At 36.5% G+C, this 12,190-nt stretch overlaps 1 protein-coding gene across 8 annotated transcripts in view; it reads left to right on the forward strand.

Annotated features, from left to right (window-relative positions):
- ANKS1B (ankyrin repeat and sterile alpha motif domain containing 1B) overlaps positions 1 to 12,190 on the forward strand; it is a 450,718-nt gene that overhangs the window by 246,242 nt on the left and 192,286 nt on the right. For 7 of the 8 annotated variants that reach the window (XM_075080262.1, XM_075080270.1, XM_075080279.1 and 4 more), the window contains exon 15: positions 1,259 to 1,365. In XM_075080262.1, the coding sequence (XP_074936363.1) occupies positions 1,259 to 1,365 (107 nt within the window). Of the gene's footprint in view, positions 1 to 842; positions 1,366 to 12,190 lie in introns of those variants that run through there. The other variant, XM_075080295.1, reaches the window with a different exon arrangement.

The following is a 12,190-nucleotide window of genomic DNA, read 5'->3' on the forward strand; positions in this document are numbered from 1 at the left end:
AACATTGATGGAAAATACATTGTGAGGTATTTGGTTTCTTGTGCAGCAAATAAACTTTGCTTTCATTTAAAATTAATAATCTTTTATTAATTCTTTCCATTTATAGTTGATAAAATATACATCTTCTCTAGAAATCATGCAAATCTTATGTCTCCTGCTGTCATTCACATTTTTGTAAGAAAAGGTTATAAACTTAAAATTTTATTTAGTAAAAATATTCTTGTAATTATTCATTTAAATGGTGACCTTTTCAAGTTGAATTATTATATGTTGGCATGAAGGTTTTCATGTGTCTTATAATATTTTACGGTTGAAGAAATCATGCAGATAATCTAATTACTTCGACTAAAATTGTTGTGCCGTTTATGTCTTTTGCTGTAGTACAGGAGAGAAACTGTGAAATGTATTCATTATCGATTCATTAAAGGGTTTTGCTATTATATAAGCAGAGATCCAGACCACTACCAATCTTGTATCAAAAGGGGAAGACATAGTAAACCATGCCATGGGCTATGGTTTATGTATTGCGTTTCTTAATGTCTTGTGAAACGTAAAAATCTACAACAGATATGTAAAGTGTAACTGGTATGAAGATTCTATTCACATTTAAGTGCTCTAGGTTGCTTTTGAATCTTGCTATTTTCTGCATTTGTTTTGACTGCTCTCATCATTCAAGATTGACGCTTGGATGGGTGTGTAGGAGGAAGCAGCAGCAGCAGGCTTACAGCTTGCAGACAAAAAAAAAATCTGCCTTATCTGATGGCTATTATTGAAAATGCGAGGTGTAGCCTAGGCTGGGTAATGAAGGGGAGAGAGCGAGGGGGAGCAAGAAGCATGGAGCTGCATACTGATGAGTGTAGGAGTACTTGATAAAAAGAATTCTTGCTGCTGGCAGTGCATTGCTCATTGTGGAGTATTCCAACAATCACATATAACGGAGAACAGCTTAGCTGACAGCTTGATATGCTTTTTTTTTTTTTTTCCTACCGTATGACGTACTGGTCTGTAGTAAAGATTAATAACTAAGAAATGTAGAGCTAGGATCAGATCTTACGCTATATACTGCCCTGTAAACTATGTTTTACTTCTGACTTTTCTGCTTGCTGAAAACATTAATCTGTCAAGCTGGCGGGCTCCTTTGATACCAACTTTCCCAGGAACACGATGTGGCAATGCCACCTCTCAGCCCAGGACTACCGCTATTATCCAGTGGATGGTTATTCGTTGCTTAAACGCCTCCCTCTTCACCCTCCTACAGGACCCCGATGCCCTGTCCAGACAGTGGGACAATGGTTGGAAAATATTGGGCTACCTCAGTATGAAAACCACTTGCTGGCTAATGGATTTGACAATGTGCAATTTATGGTAAGAAATCGTCCGTGCATAGCTGTCTATATACACTGTAGCTGCCTTTTTTGTCTGTCTCTTATGTGCTCATAAAAACCTTAGAGCTATTCTGCATTGCACTAAGATCTGTTTAGTGTTTCACTTTTCTGTGTCTAGCTAAATTAATATATAAACTGTCCTTGTATAAACTTCCAAATTGTACACGTTACAAAATATTCTAGCCAGAAATATGGTAAAAGAAAAACTGAATATTAAGGTTCTCTCTCCCCCTCAACACCCTTCAGATTAAAAAAGAAAAATGCACGGTTCTTTTAATCCATTGCAGGATTTTCACAGTATGTAAAAGCTGTAAACACCCCTATCTGCAATACACCACATTATTACTTTTATTTAAAGATTAACATCATTGTAATAATAATTAAATAACATTCAATGCCATTCTTGCATTGGGAGGTTTTTTAGTACCAGAAAATTATTTAATGAAATGTGCTCCCTCTGCAAGTGATTCTGGATGCCTCAGTTAAATGTTTTTGCATCTTGGATAATCAGGCTAAGGGATTCACTTGTTGAAACTTATGCCCTGTGTGGGAAGAAATTAATGCATTCCTTTTAGTAGTTCCATTTTCATGTTTTAACTCTAGACATGTATCAGGAACATATGAATGAAATAAAATTTTAGGTACTTCAGAATTTACAGCATTGCCATGTGGTGTACAGTAACATAGACCTGTCATGCACAAACTTCCAGTTGAAATGAATATTGACAGTAAAGAGAGAAGCTTACTTGTAAGGTTGTTATATAATCACTTTTCTACCTGCTTCAGTATTCCCGTTACTTGAACCTCTTGCAAAAATCCTGACCACATTTCTTATAAAGTATTAGGGCTTAAAATATTATTGATCACCCCTTTTTAAAGATATTTTTAGTAACCATGTACATCTTGGAACAGTTCTAACTTTTCGTAACTTACACCTGTCATATAAGAAACAGAAGTGAAACAGCATGAGTATCATGACCCAAAAATCATCACGAGTCATGTTTTTCCTATTTAATTTCTTTTGCCAATGTCATTATATGCCTATGGGTTACTGATGGGAAAATTATGGCACAGATCTCTGCCATTTCCACATTATAATAGTGTAGAGCTTTCTTACTGTTTTTACATGGCTGCCATGTGATCTTTTGCTTATATCAGTAAAAATCACTAGAATCTTTGCCTTTAAATATTCTTTAAAACAAAGCTGCAAGGGTGTCCTGCCCAGCAATGTAAAAAAAAAAAAATTCCAAAATGCGTTTCCAGCTCACTTTCCCAAAATGTGACCACATATTCTTACATATGTTGTAGCGTTAGTTACATAAGTAGATGATCATTTAGTCTTAAAGAGATTACAGAGGGAAATTGTTCACAAGAGGCTGTAGGTGGCAAACAAATGCAGAGGGGTACACCTACCACAGGTAAATGATGAGCACCAGAGAAGCCAAAGAAACTGCCCTGGAGGGGTTTCCAGTCATCCCCTGGCTTTGGAGGGGCCACAACCACGTTCTGGGGGAATTTATAAGACTTCCATTTCCTGTGTCTCTTGTTCGTATACTTAGGCAAACATACAAATTATACACGAGGTTCTATCACTCAATACGCAAATCAAACTTTTCATGTATCAAGCAGATTAAGTTATGCCTGCACACTTGTGTGTTAGCTGTTTTCCAGTCATTTTAATTTAAGCCTTTTCTCAGGTGGTTTGTTTTTAAATATATATCACAGGTAAAATACATAATTACTCTTAATATTAGTTGGGGTAGCGTGCATATGTGAATTGAAGATTAGACTTTTAAATCCACTGATAAGCAAAAAGCTGGAAAATTGCCTAGTAACAAAAAAACCACGTATAATTTCAGTAATTTACTAATTCCTAATTTATTGATTTCACACTGTTCATCATGCTGTTACATATTTAAGTTTTTGTTTGTACCAGAAATTGAATAGTTCCCATATTTTATTGGAAATTAAAATTATCAGAAAACACCAATTTCTTGATATATTTTTCTTTTGAATGTATAAGCATCATATAAGGAAAATGTCTCCTGAAAATTTAAATGAGTGTTTTTAAAAATATTTTCCATTCTAGCCAAAATGTTAAAGAGAAAATTAAACTTGGAAAGTATATAGGAAAATGAGAGAAGAAAGACCTGCTATGCTAAGAAAAAAATTCAGATTACTCCAAACTTAAATATGTTGTAGTCTTCCTTAATATGAGAACTGCTTTACCTTTATGAAAGTGGTTTACATATTAAGCTATATTTTACAAGCTTATTAAATTAAGTGTTTCAGATAGGTAGCTACTTTACATTGAACAAATCTAATACTTCAATGCAGTAAAAAACAGTTAGACATATTTGTTCTTTATTCTGTAGCATATTCCTGCTTTTGTTTTTTCTGGAAGCACATTCTGACCTGCATTTATTCATTCTGTTGCCTAAGCAACAACCATCACACTCCTATTAAGTATGATTTAGTAGTACAGGTCTTACTAGATGTTCAGGAGAGGGAATATCACAATGATATAATTAATGTCCATGGAATAACCTACATCTGAGAACAAATATGTCCTATTCATACTACTCTCAACAGCAAAATTCTATTAATTTAATTAGCATTCTAATAAAAAGGTGTTTTTCAGATAAAAAGATTTCACGGTTCATCATTCATTAGGTCATAGAAATTAACTCCTTGTGTTTAGCCCTCTTTGGGCACTAGGAGAGTTATTAACTAGACTATGCTTAGAATTAGGAAGATTTGTTTATGTCACCTGAAGTGTATGGACTTTATAGTAAGAAACAGCCTATTTCCTATTAACTTTACAGTATGAATATTTTTTCCATAGTTCATCAATATAATTAAAAATCAGTTGAAACATAGTATTAAAAAATTAGTTGTGTTTTCATGAACTACTTTCTACTTACAGCGTATTTGCACGCATAGCAAGTGCAATTCCGACCTACTATTAGTGTCGTGCAGGAGCTACACTTGCATAATATTTAGTAGGCCCAAGGCAAAATCAGTCCTAAGACTTGGTTCATGTGTGCTTGTAGGAGTAGAATTATACTTGAATATGTGTGTGTATATATATGCAGTCATTATTAACTTTGATTATTTGTTGTGTAATTGGCTGCAGTCCTTCAGATGTAAAAATTTGTAGTGACTTTGTGCAGAGATATTCTGTATTTGAAGATGCAGATGATACTGCAGTTTCATAATGTAAAAGCTGTTTTGCAGTTAAACTAATTCTGAAGTGCAAGGAAACAATTAGATCAGTCGTAATTTGCAGTATATAAACTAAATATAAGCAATAAGGAAACCTAATGAATCTGTGAACCCTTTTGATGCATAGGTGCCACGTATATCCCTGGGACAAGCTACAATTTTTATGCAGATTTGCAGGCCTACCTAACTCAGTATGCTGAGAAAAAAAAAAGTTAAATTGCAGAGAAACAGATGAAAATACACAAATGTGCGAAGTCACTAGATCCTTGCATGCAGCTTTCTACAGCTCTGGAGCTTCATCAAAGACTCCAGTCTGGATTCACAGAGGAAAAAACAGTTCAGTCAAATCACTGCCCAGTGGGGACTATTTCTGATTAAGGACTGCATATGACTATCTATTTATAGGTAGTTCTAATCATTTAATATATTCTAAAATTTTATCACTTGCTTAATATTGCAATTTGATGAAGATAATATCTCTTAAAAGCTTTATAAAACACTGTATGAGAGAAACAGGGACCAGGTTAACAGAAAAATATGAAGCATTTTATTATATTTTCTGACATTCCAAAATATTGTTCACTAGTACCAGTTAATAACCTGAACTGGCATTAGACACTAGAGTTTCATTGCTGCTGTGAACTTACAGAATGCACCTCTACCCCTTCAAGTACTTAAAAGGCTTGCATTGTCTGAGGATCTAACTATTGCCAAAGTACTTTTTTTAAAAAATTCTCTCGTTTTCACTGTTGAGAAACTGAGGCATAGAGTGACTGCAGGCTGGAATTTAAAGCTGCTTATGCATTTGAGATAAGAGGCACTAGTTCTTAAAGTAGCTATTATTATAATGTTTAACAGATCAATTCAGTTGCTTAAACATAGGTATGTAGTACCAATTGAGATACTGTAGGGAATCCAGGAGATGCAGATGGGGCTGACAGATAGTACTGAGGACCATAGACAGACAGACCCTTCATGATTAGCAGCTGGAGTCCAGGTGGGATACCACCGAGCATCTCAGATGCCTCTAGAGTTCTGATGCTTATGCAGCTGAAATGAATCTTAAATGTTGTAGGTCACACAGAGCTGGTGACATGTCTAGGAACTGAATACAGATGTCTTGTGGTTCCACCTAGTATCTTAGTTGCAAATACATTTCTTTTCCTTCTAATAGTTTTCCGTATTTGTATTCATCCTGCAAACTTACCTGCACAAGTATTTAACTGGTTTCATAGTGCTAGGCATGGACTACCTTCTCAGTTCCTCTTAGCTGCCTGCTTTGGATTTAGTTTTTGGTTAAATTTTGACTTTTCTTTCTCCCTTCCTCTCTCTCTTTTTTTCTTTTCCTCCATTTTTTACTAGGTCTGCAGGTTTATTAGTCAGCTGAAGTTTATCTGGAGACTGTCCTCTCTCAGGTGTCATTCCTGGGATTTGCTGTCCTGGAATACCCAATAATTCTTCTTGCCTTTAATCTCTCTGGAGGATCTTAAACTCTGTATCAAGTACAAAGACAGAAGCAATTTTATTTCTTTAGAATGAAATGCACCTGAAAGAAATTCTCTGTGTGCATTGGCTCCAAGTCCTGGCCTTGTAGAGACCACCACAGCTTTTATCCAAAAATATGTGGTGCAGAGATTGATGATTTGGGCATTAGATGAAAGCCTGAAAGAGTGAGACAGTCTGCCAACACCTTTCTTAAATTAGCCGTGCTGCAGATGATGAAAAAGAGGCCAATGTTTGACCAGGGTTTTAGTCTGTGGTGACTTTCAGAAGACAACTCTTAATGTGTTTAGGAGAGTAGATCGACCTTTGCAACATCCAGGCTCGGAGCTCTCTAGGCCCATAATGGCTACTGCACGGACTCATCAGGGCACTCATACATCATCTGAAGCATAAGACGATTTAGAGAGCATCATCTGTGTGTAGTTTACCCAGAAATGAAGAACTGTTTAAGGCAACCTTAAAACTGGCAGTCAGTGATATGCAGCAAGCCATATTTTTAGCAGAGTAGAGGAATATGAGTCCCAGTGATACTGGAATAATCTGTGGTTTCAGATTTTCTGTACATGTAGTAAAATCTTAGCATACATGCCCATGAGTTTCAACCTGCTCATCTGGAGCTCATTTGCAAACTCCAGGACTTGCTTTTAGTTTTGTGGCAGATCTACAGAATTTGACGCTAAAACTGTAGAGCTCCTCTCAGGGCCAGTGTGACCCTTGCTTCTTCCCTGAGCAACGTGGCTCTTTGTCACTCTGCTCTCTTCTGAGTCTTCCTTTCCTTCACCTTGGTAACTCTTTGTGACCATGGCTTCTGAGACAGACCACCTCTTCCCTTCGTCAAACCTGTTAGCCAAACATAGAGTTAAAGTTCAGATGTAGACATCTACATATGTACCACTCAGTAGCTGTTTAGGACTCAGTTCAGTTGCCCACGTATTGGAATCACTTGAGATGTCTGAGACATCTGTTTAGGCCTGGAATATATGATACAGGATCTATGGAAAACCAATACCCATCTGAAGCTTCAGTTGGATTCCTGGGAATGTACATTTGCAGCACCTCAGGTGACTCTAAATTCATATCTGTGGGTAACTAAGTGAAGCACCTAATCAGCCATTAAAGCCAATGGAGCATAGAATGCAATTTAGCTGACTGGCTGACTAACTATTAGGGTGCTTATCTTAGGATAAATTAAAATAGATTCATCTGGTCAGCTGAATCACTGTCTAGGCTGTTTTGATTTTTTTTACTAGGTCTCCTTAAGCTATCATGTAGACACAAAAACTTTAATGGCTCAATTTGGGCTAGAATCCATCCAGGGTTCACTGAAAAACAAACACCAAGTATAAGTATTTTTATTAATGTTTTTTCTCCTACCTCAGAGCATCCAGCCCTGAGGCTTCAAGATCCTCTTTTTCATCCTAGTAGGGATTCTTACTATAAAACCTGCAAAGTAGAGCTCAGGTGGGTGCCATAGATGAAGATTGTGTCTGTAATCCTGCAACAGCAGCAGGTCTAACAAATAATCCCATTCCACATGCTCCAGTTAATGCTTCTGTCACGGTATTCCTCAAGCTTTTTGGGAGATGGAAGGGCTTATTAATGTACTCCTCAATATCATATGTGTAAATAATAGCTTGCACTGTCTTTCTGTCTTGAGGTCTCAGACCATTCTTCATCATCCTGTGTGAGTGCATGCAGATCTGGAGAGGCAATGCTCATTCCCCAGTGGAAAGGGATTTAAGAGGAATCTGTTTCACATTTATATATCTATATATGGGTGTGGGAATGTGTGTTGTGTGTGTGTGAAAAAGACAGGCACTGCAGGCTGGTGGCTGATCCTGCACTTGACAAAGGACTTTTTGAAAATTTTGGCAGTAATGATTGCTCAACAGAGGAAAGAAAAACAAGACAGAATTTTTGTGTATTTCACTTGAACAATTGATTCATAAGGAACCCATCTCCAAACAGACTGTTGACTTCATTAAGGCATCCTGGGTATGGTGGATTCATTGAGAGTCAGAGGGAGTATGTTTTCCTCTAAACCTGTCTTGACGGTTGTATCTTGAAGGTATAATCAGGGATGGGTCCATTTGCATGTCTGCTAGGTTCTGCTAAGTTAACCTTTAGGTGAGGGTTTCTCTGGTTGTTCTGGAGTATTTGGCCATGTCTACTGAAATTTTGCTCCATACAAGGCTGTACATGTCAGGCACACAGGCAGGACCTTAGGCTGTGCACTTGATAGACAGTCCAGGTGCCAGTATATGCAATGGAACGCCCTTCTGCTCACCTCTGCCATTCATGTTAGTGACATCCAGTGTATATGCACCTCCTTAGAAAGCTCACTCTATAGCAGTCTGAGAGAAAAGACCTTGTCCAATGTACATGTCAATGTATTGGGCTCAGTCTTACCCTCACTAAGAACAGAGGGCCAAATCCAGATGTTGAAAGCTGTTACACGTACAGTCACCACTAAAAGTGAAACTATTTCATGGTACATGTCTGTAAGTATGGTACTTGACGACTAGAATTAGTCCCATCTGTTCTAACAATATGTTAAATGTTAATGTGAAGTGTTGTGATTGAGCTAAAAGCCCACCTAGTGCAGAGACTGGCCTTCATGTCAGTGCAAACACACTGATGAACTGTATTCTGAGACTACATATGTGAGGAATTGTCTGTTGGTCCTAAATACAACTTTATGAGAAAGTAGTAGCAAATATTTCATCTGAAAGTTACATTGATAAAGCAGGTGAAAATTCTAATGATGATATAATAAAGAATGACATTTTAATAACTGATAAAACAAGAGATGTAATGTTCATACAGCGTTCTTGCTATGCGTTTATTTAAGGCCAAAACCTTTCAGCTGCTTTTGTTACCAAAAAGGGCGATGCTAAATCTTCAAGAATTAGAAATGTTTCTGTGTAGAATTATGTGTATAATGCTATTCTTCATAAATTATGAAAGATACGGAAAACATGACAGTATGTAAAGTTCGTTAAAAGTAACAAAGTTTGAAGGTTAAGAGAGGCGGAAAGTCTAAGAGTTTTTACTCTCCAGTGTGAAAAACCGAAGATTCAAACGACATCAGTTTATAATTGTATTTACATTGTACGTAAATAATGGAAAACTTTGCAATGGAAGGCAATGGTAGACTTAAAACCAGTGGCCTGTATGTAATAGAAAGTTACAGCTTACTCTCAGTTATTTCATATGGAAATTCAAAATAAAATTTAAAAATAAACTAAAGTAAAATAATTTTTTAAAGGAAAACAATATACAGCTGTGTATATTACTGTTTTAGAACAATATTGTCCAAGAAGAAACAATTAAATGGAATCTGGTCCAATAGATAAATTAATTGCAAGCAATGACAGACTTCCCTGACTAAGTTAAAGATGTTTGAAGGACACAGCAGTACAGAGGAGCTTGATTACAGATAATTACATCGTGGGATTCTGAAGGAGTTATCAGTAAAGATTAATGGGGACTAACAGATAACTGGAAATGAGCATAAGATTCTTGGACCTGTTATCCTTTACGAAGGAAGACTGGGAGATGTAACAAAAGCTCAGGTAGTTATATGAACAAGTGTTAATGCAGATGAACAAACTGAAACAATCTAAAATAAAGAAAAGAGAGAATATATCATGAAAGAACAGGTAAATAACCAAAACACAATAAGGAAAACATTAGGAGAGAAAATGACATTTCATTAGCTGTGCCTGCAGAATACATTCAGAAAAGGTTTTATCAATATGCTATAGCTGTGAAAGGAATATTAAGAAAGTTATGACCACAGCTAGAAGTCAGATGAGTCATTGTGTTTTAGCTTAAAGAACAAAGTTCGAGAATTAGTGAAATACAGTGTTAATGAAGACCACTGTGATTTTAGAGAGAGAAGGAGAAAAAGAGAGAGAGAGCAATCATACTGCAAGCAGAAAAAAGAGTACTTGGTTATTTAAAATATCCAAATCATCTAGGTTAGGTGATGTTTGATGAAGAGTCTTAAGAAACTAGATCCTTTAGCAACCATCATTGAGAACTCCTGGAGAATGAATTAATTATTAGAGAACAAATAAAATACATGTACAGTACCAATTTCAGATCACAGGATTCACCCTCCATATAGATTTCCAGATTCCTGATCTCTTTGTCATCAACCTTTTACCGTACAACTAATGCCTTATCCAAGAAAGAAATGGATGATGATGTTACTAGCAACGGATAGTTTCTGTCATCAGTACCAAGTCTGGTGGAGAGAAAATGAGGAAGTGCACGGAGTGTCGCAATGGGATATAATGGGAAGAGAATAAAGCCAAATGAAGTAGCTGTGCAGTGGGGAGGTGAACAAAATATTTAAGGGAAACCAGTAAAGAAACAGATGCACTGTACAACCCATTCTGCCTCTCATCACATAGATGAGAAGCTTTCCTTCCATCAAAAATAATTAAAATTTCAACAAAGGAAACAAGCTTAATTTTGGTAGTAAAACTACAGCTACCTTTTAAAAGCTGTTCTAGCATATGATGTACCAGAATTGCCATGCAAGCAAGCCATTCCTGATACAGAGTTTGCCTGACCGCTTCTAAATGTCCTGGATACCTAAACTTTCTCTCCTTCACTTTAGAGATCTCCTGTTTTCCCACACATTGGTGAAAATATTTCCTTTTCCCATACCCCATGCCCATATATTTTTTATGGTACCAACGTCCCAGCATCAGTTTTAAACTTTTTAATGACAAAAGCAATGAAACCCATGAAGCCTTTATCACATGCTGTTCATTCTGCCTGCCCTTCACAATGTGCTGTCTGTTCTGCCTATTCACACACGTGCTCACGTGCACACGTGTGTACACATTGCACAAAAAGGTAATTCACTAAGGTGAAAAATTCCACATGCTCAGAAATAAAGAACTGGAGAGTTACAGGACCTCTTCAGCCTCAGTTCATATGCCTTCAATCACAAGTTTCTCTGCTAATTTTTTCCCTCAAAATTCCTTCCTCATTCAGTCTTCTGAGATTTGAATATGCACAAGCACACATTTCAAAGAAACAGCAGCTATAAACAAAACTTGTTTTTATTTTTCTAATGTTGCATTGCTTAACAATTTTACAACCTTAGCCCAATGGTTGTTTAATACAATGATGAGACCCCCAAACTGCCTTCTCATTCAGCAGTGATTTACACTTGTCTAGCTAGTATTGTTCATCTGGAACATTAGAATTATGTTATTACTCTAAAGTACTTCTACATCCAAACATGCTTCTGGTTTGCATTTGCATTTCAGAAACTGGGTTATAGAGTTAGAAAAGATAAAAGGATAACACTTCAGATGATAACTTTAGACAATTAAAAATTAATATATTCAGTTAGAAACACTCTTGTCATTATCTTTTAGAAGCTGAGCACTGTGCATCAGAGGTCCCCTCCAAAAACTCTGCCCGAGTGTCTTACATGGGTCTAAGCACAGGTTCAATTCTAAGAAAGTTTGATGTTCTTGACTTTCAATGGGAAAAACAATATATTCTTCAGCTACTGAAAGAAAAGTAAAGGCCCGGTGCAGACAAAGCAAACTGCCTTGTCTTAACTATGGTTTTATTCCACATCAGCGTAGTTGATTGAACAACAACCTTCTAATCATCGTATGTGACAAGGTCACATAATGAAATTCACACCTGGTCTCTGGTCTTCTTAGTTCACTCCGGACTGAAATACATTTTCAGGAAAACAAGTAATACAAATGCTACTTTACTCCCCAAATAATTTACTTCTGTAGACTTTAAAACACTACATTAAACATTTCAAACATTTTATTCGCTATGGAACATATTATATTCTGTATGTTTTGCTGTCCCTCATTAAGCTCCAATTACTGTGCATATGGGATAAAATCTCCATGCAACAATACACTGTGTTTGTTTTAGACTGGCTGGTGCTGATGAAACTGATGGCATATACCCTTGCTGTACATACAATCCATGGCTTAACTGAAATCTCCTGTTTCAGGTGTTTATTAGTATTACCTTATGCAGTATTTTATTGAAATATTAGAAACCAAATTATTTAAGAGCGT

Source organism: Phalacrocorax aristotelis, chromosome 1 (assembly GCF_949628215.1).
Source record: "Phalacrocorax aristotelis chromosome 1, bGulAri2.1, whole genome shotgun sequence".
In the NCBI taxonomy this organism is placed as follows: Eukaryota; Metazoa; Chordata; class Aves; order Suliformes; family Phalacrocoracidae; genus Phalacrocorax; species Phalacrocorax aristotelis.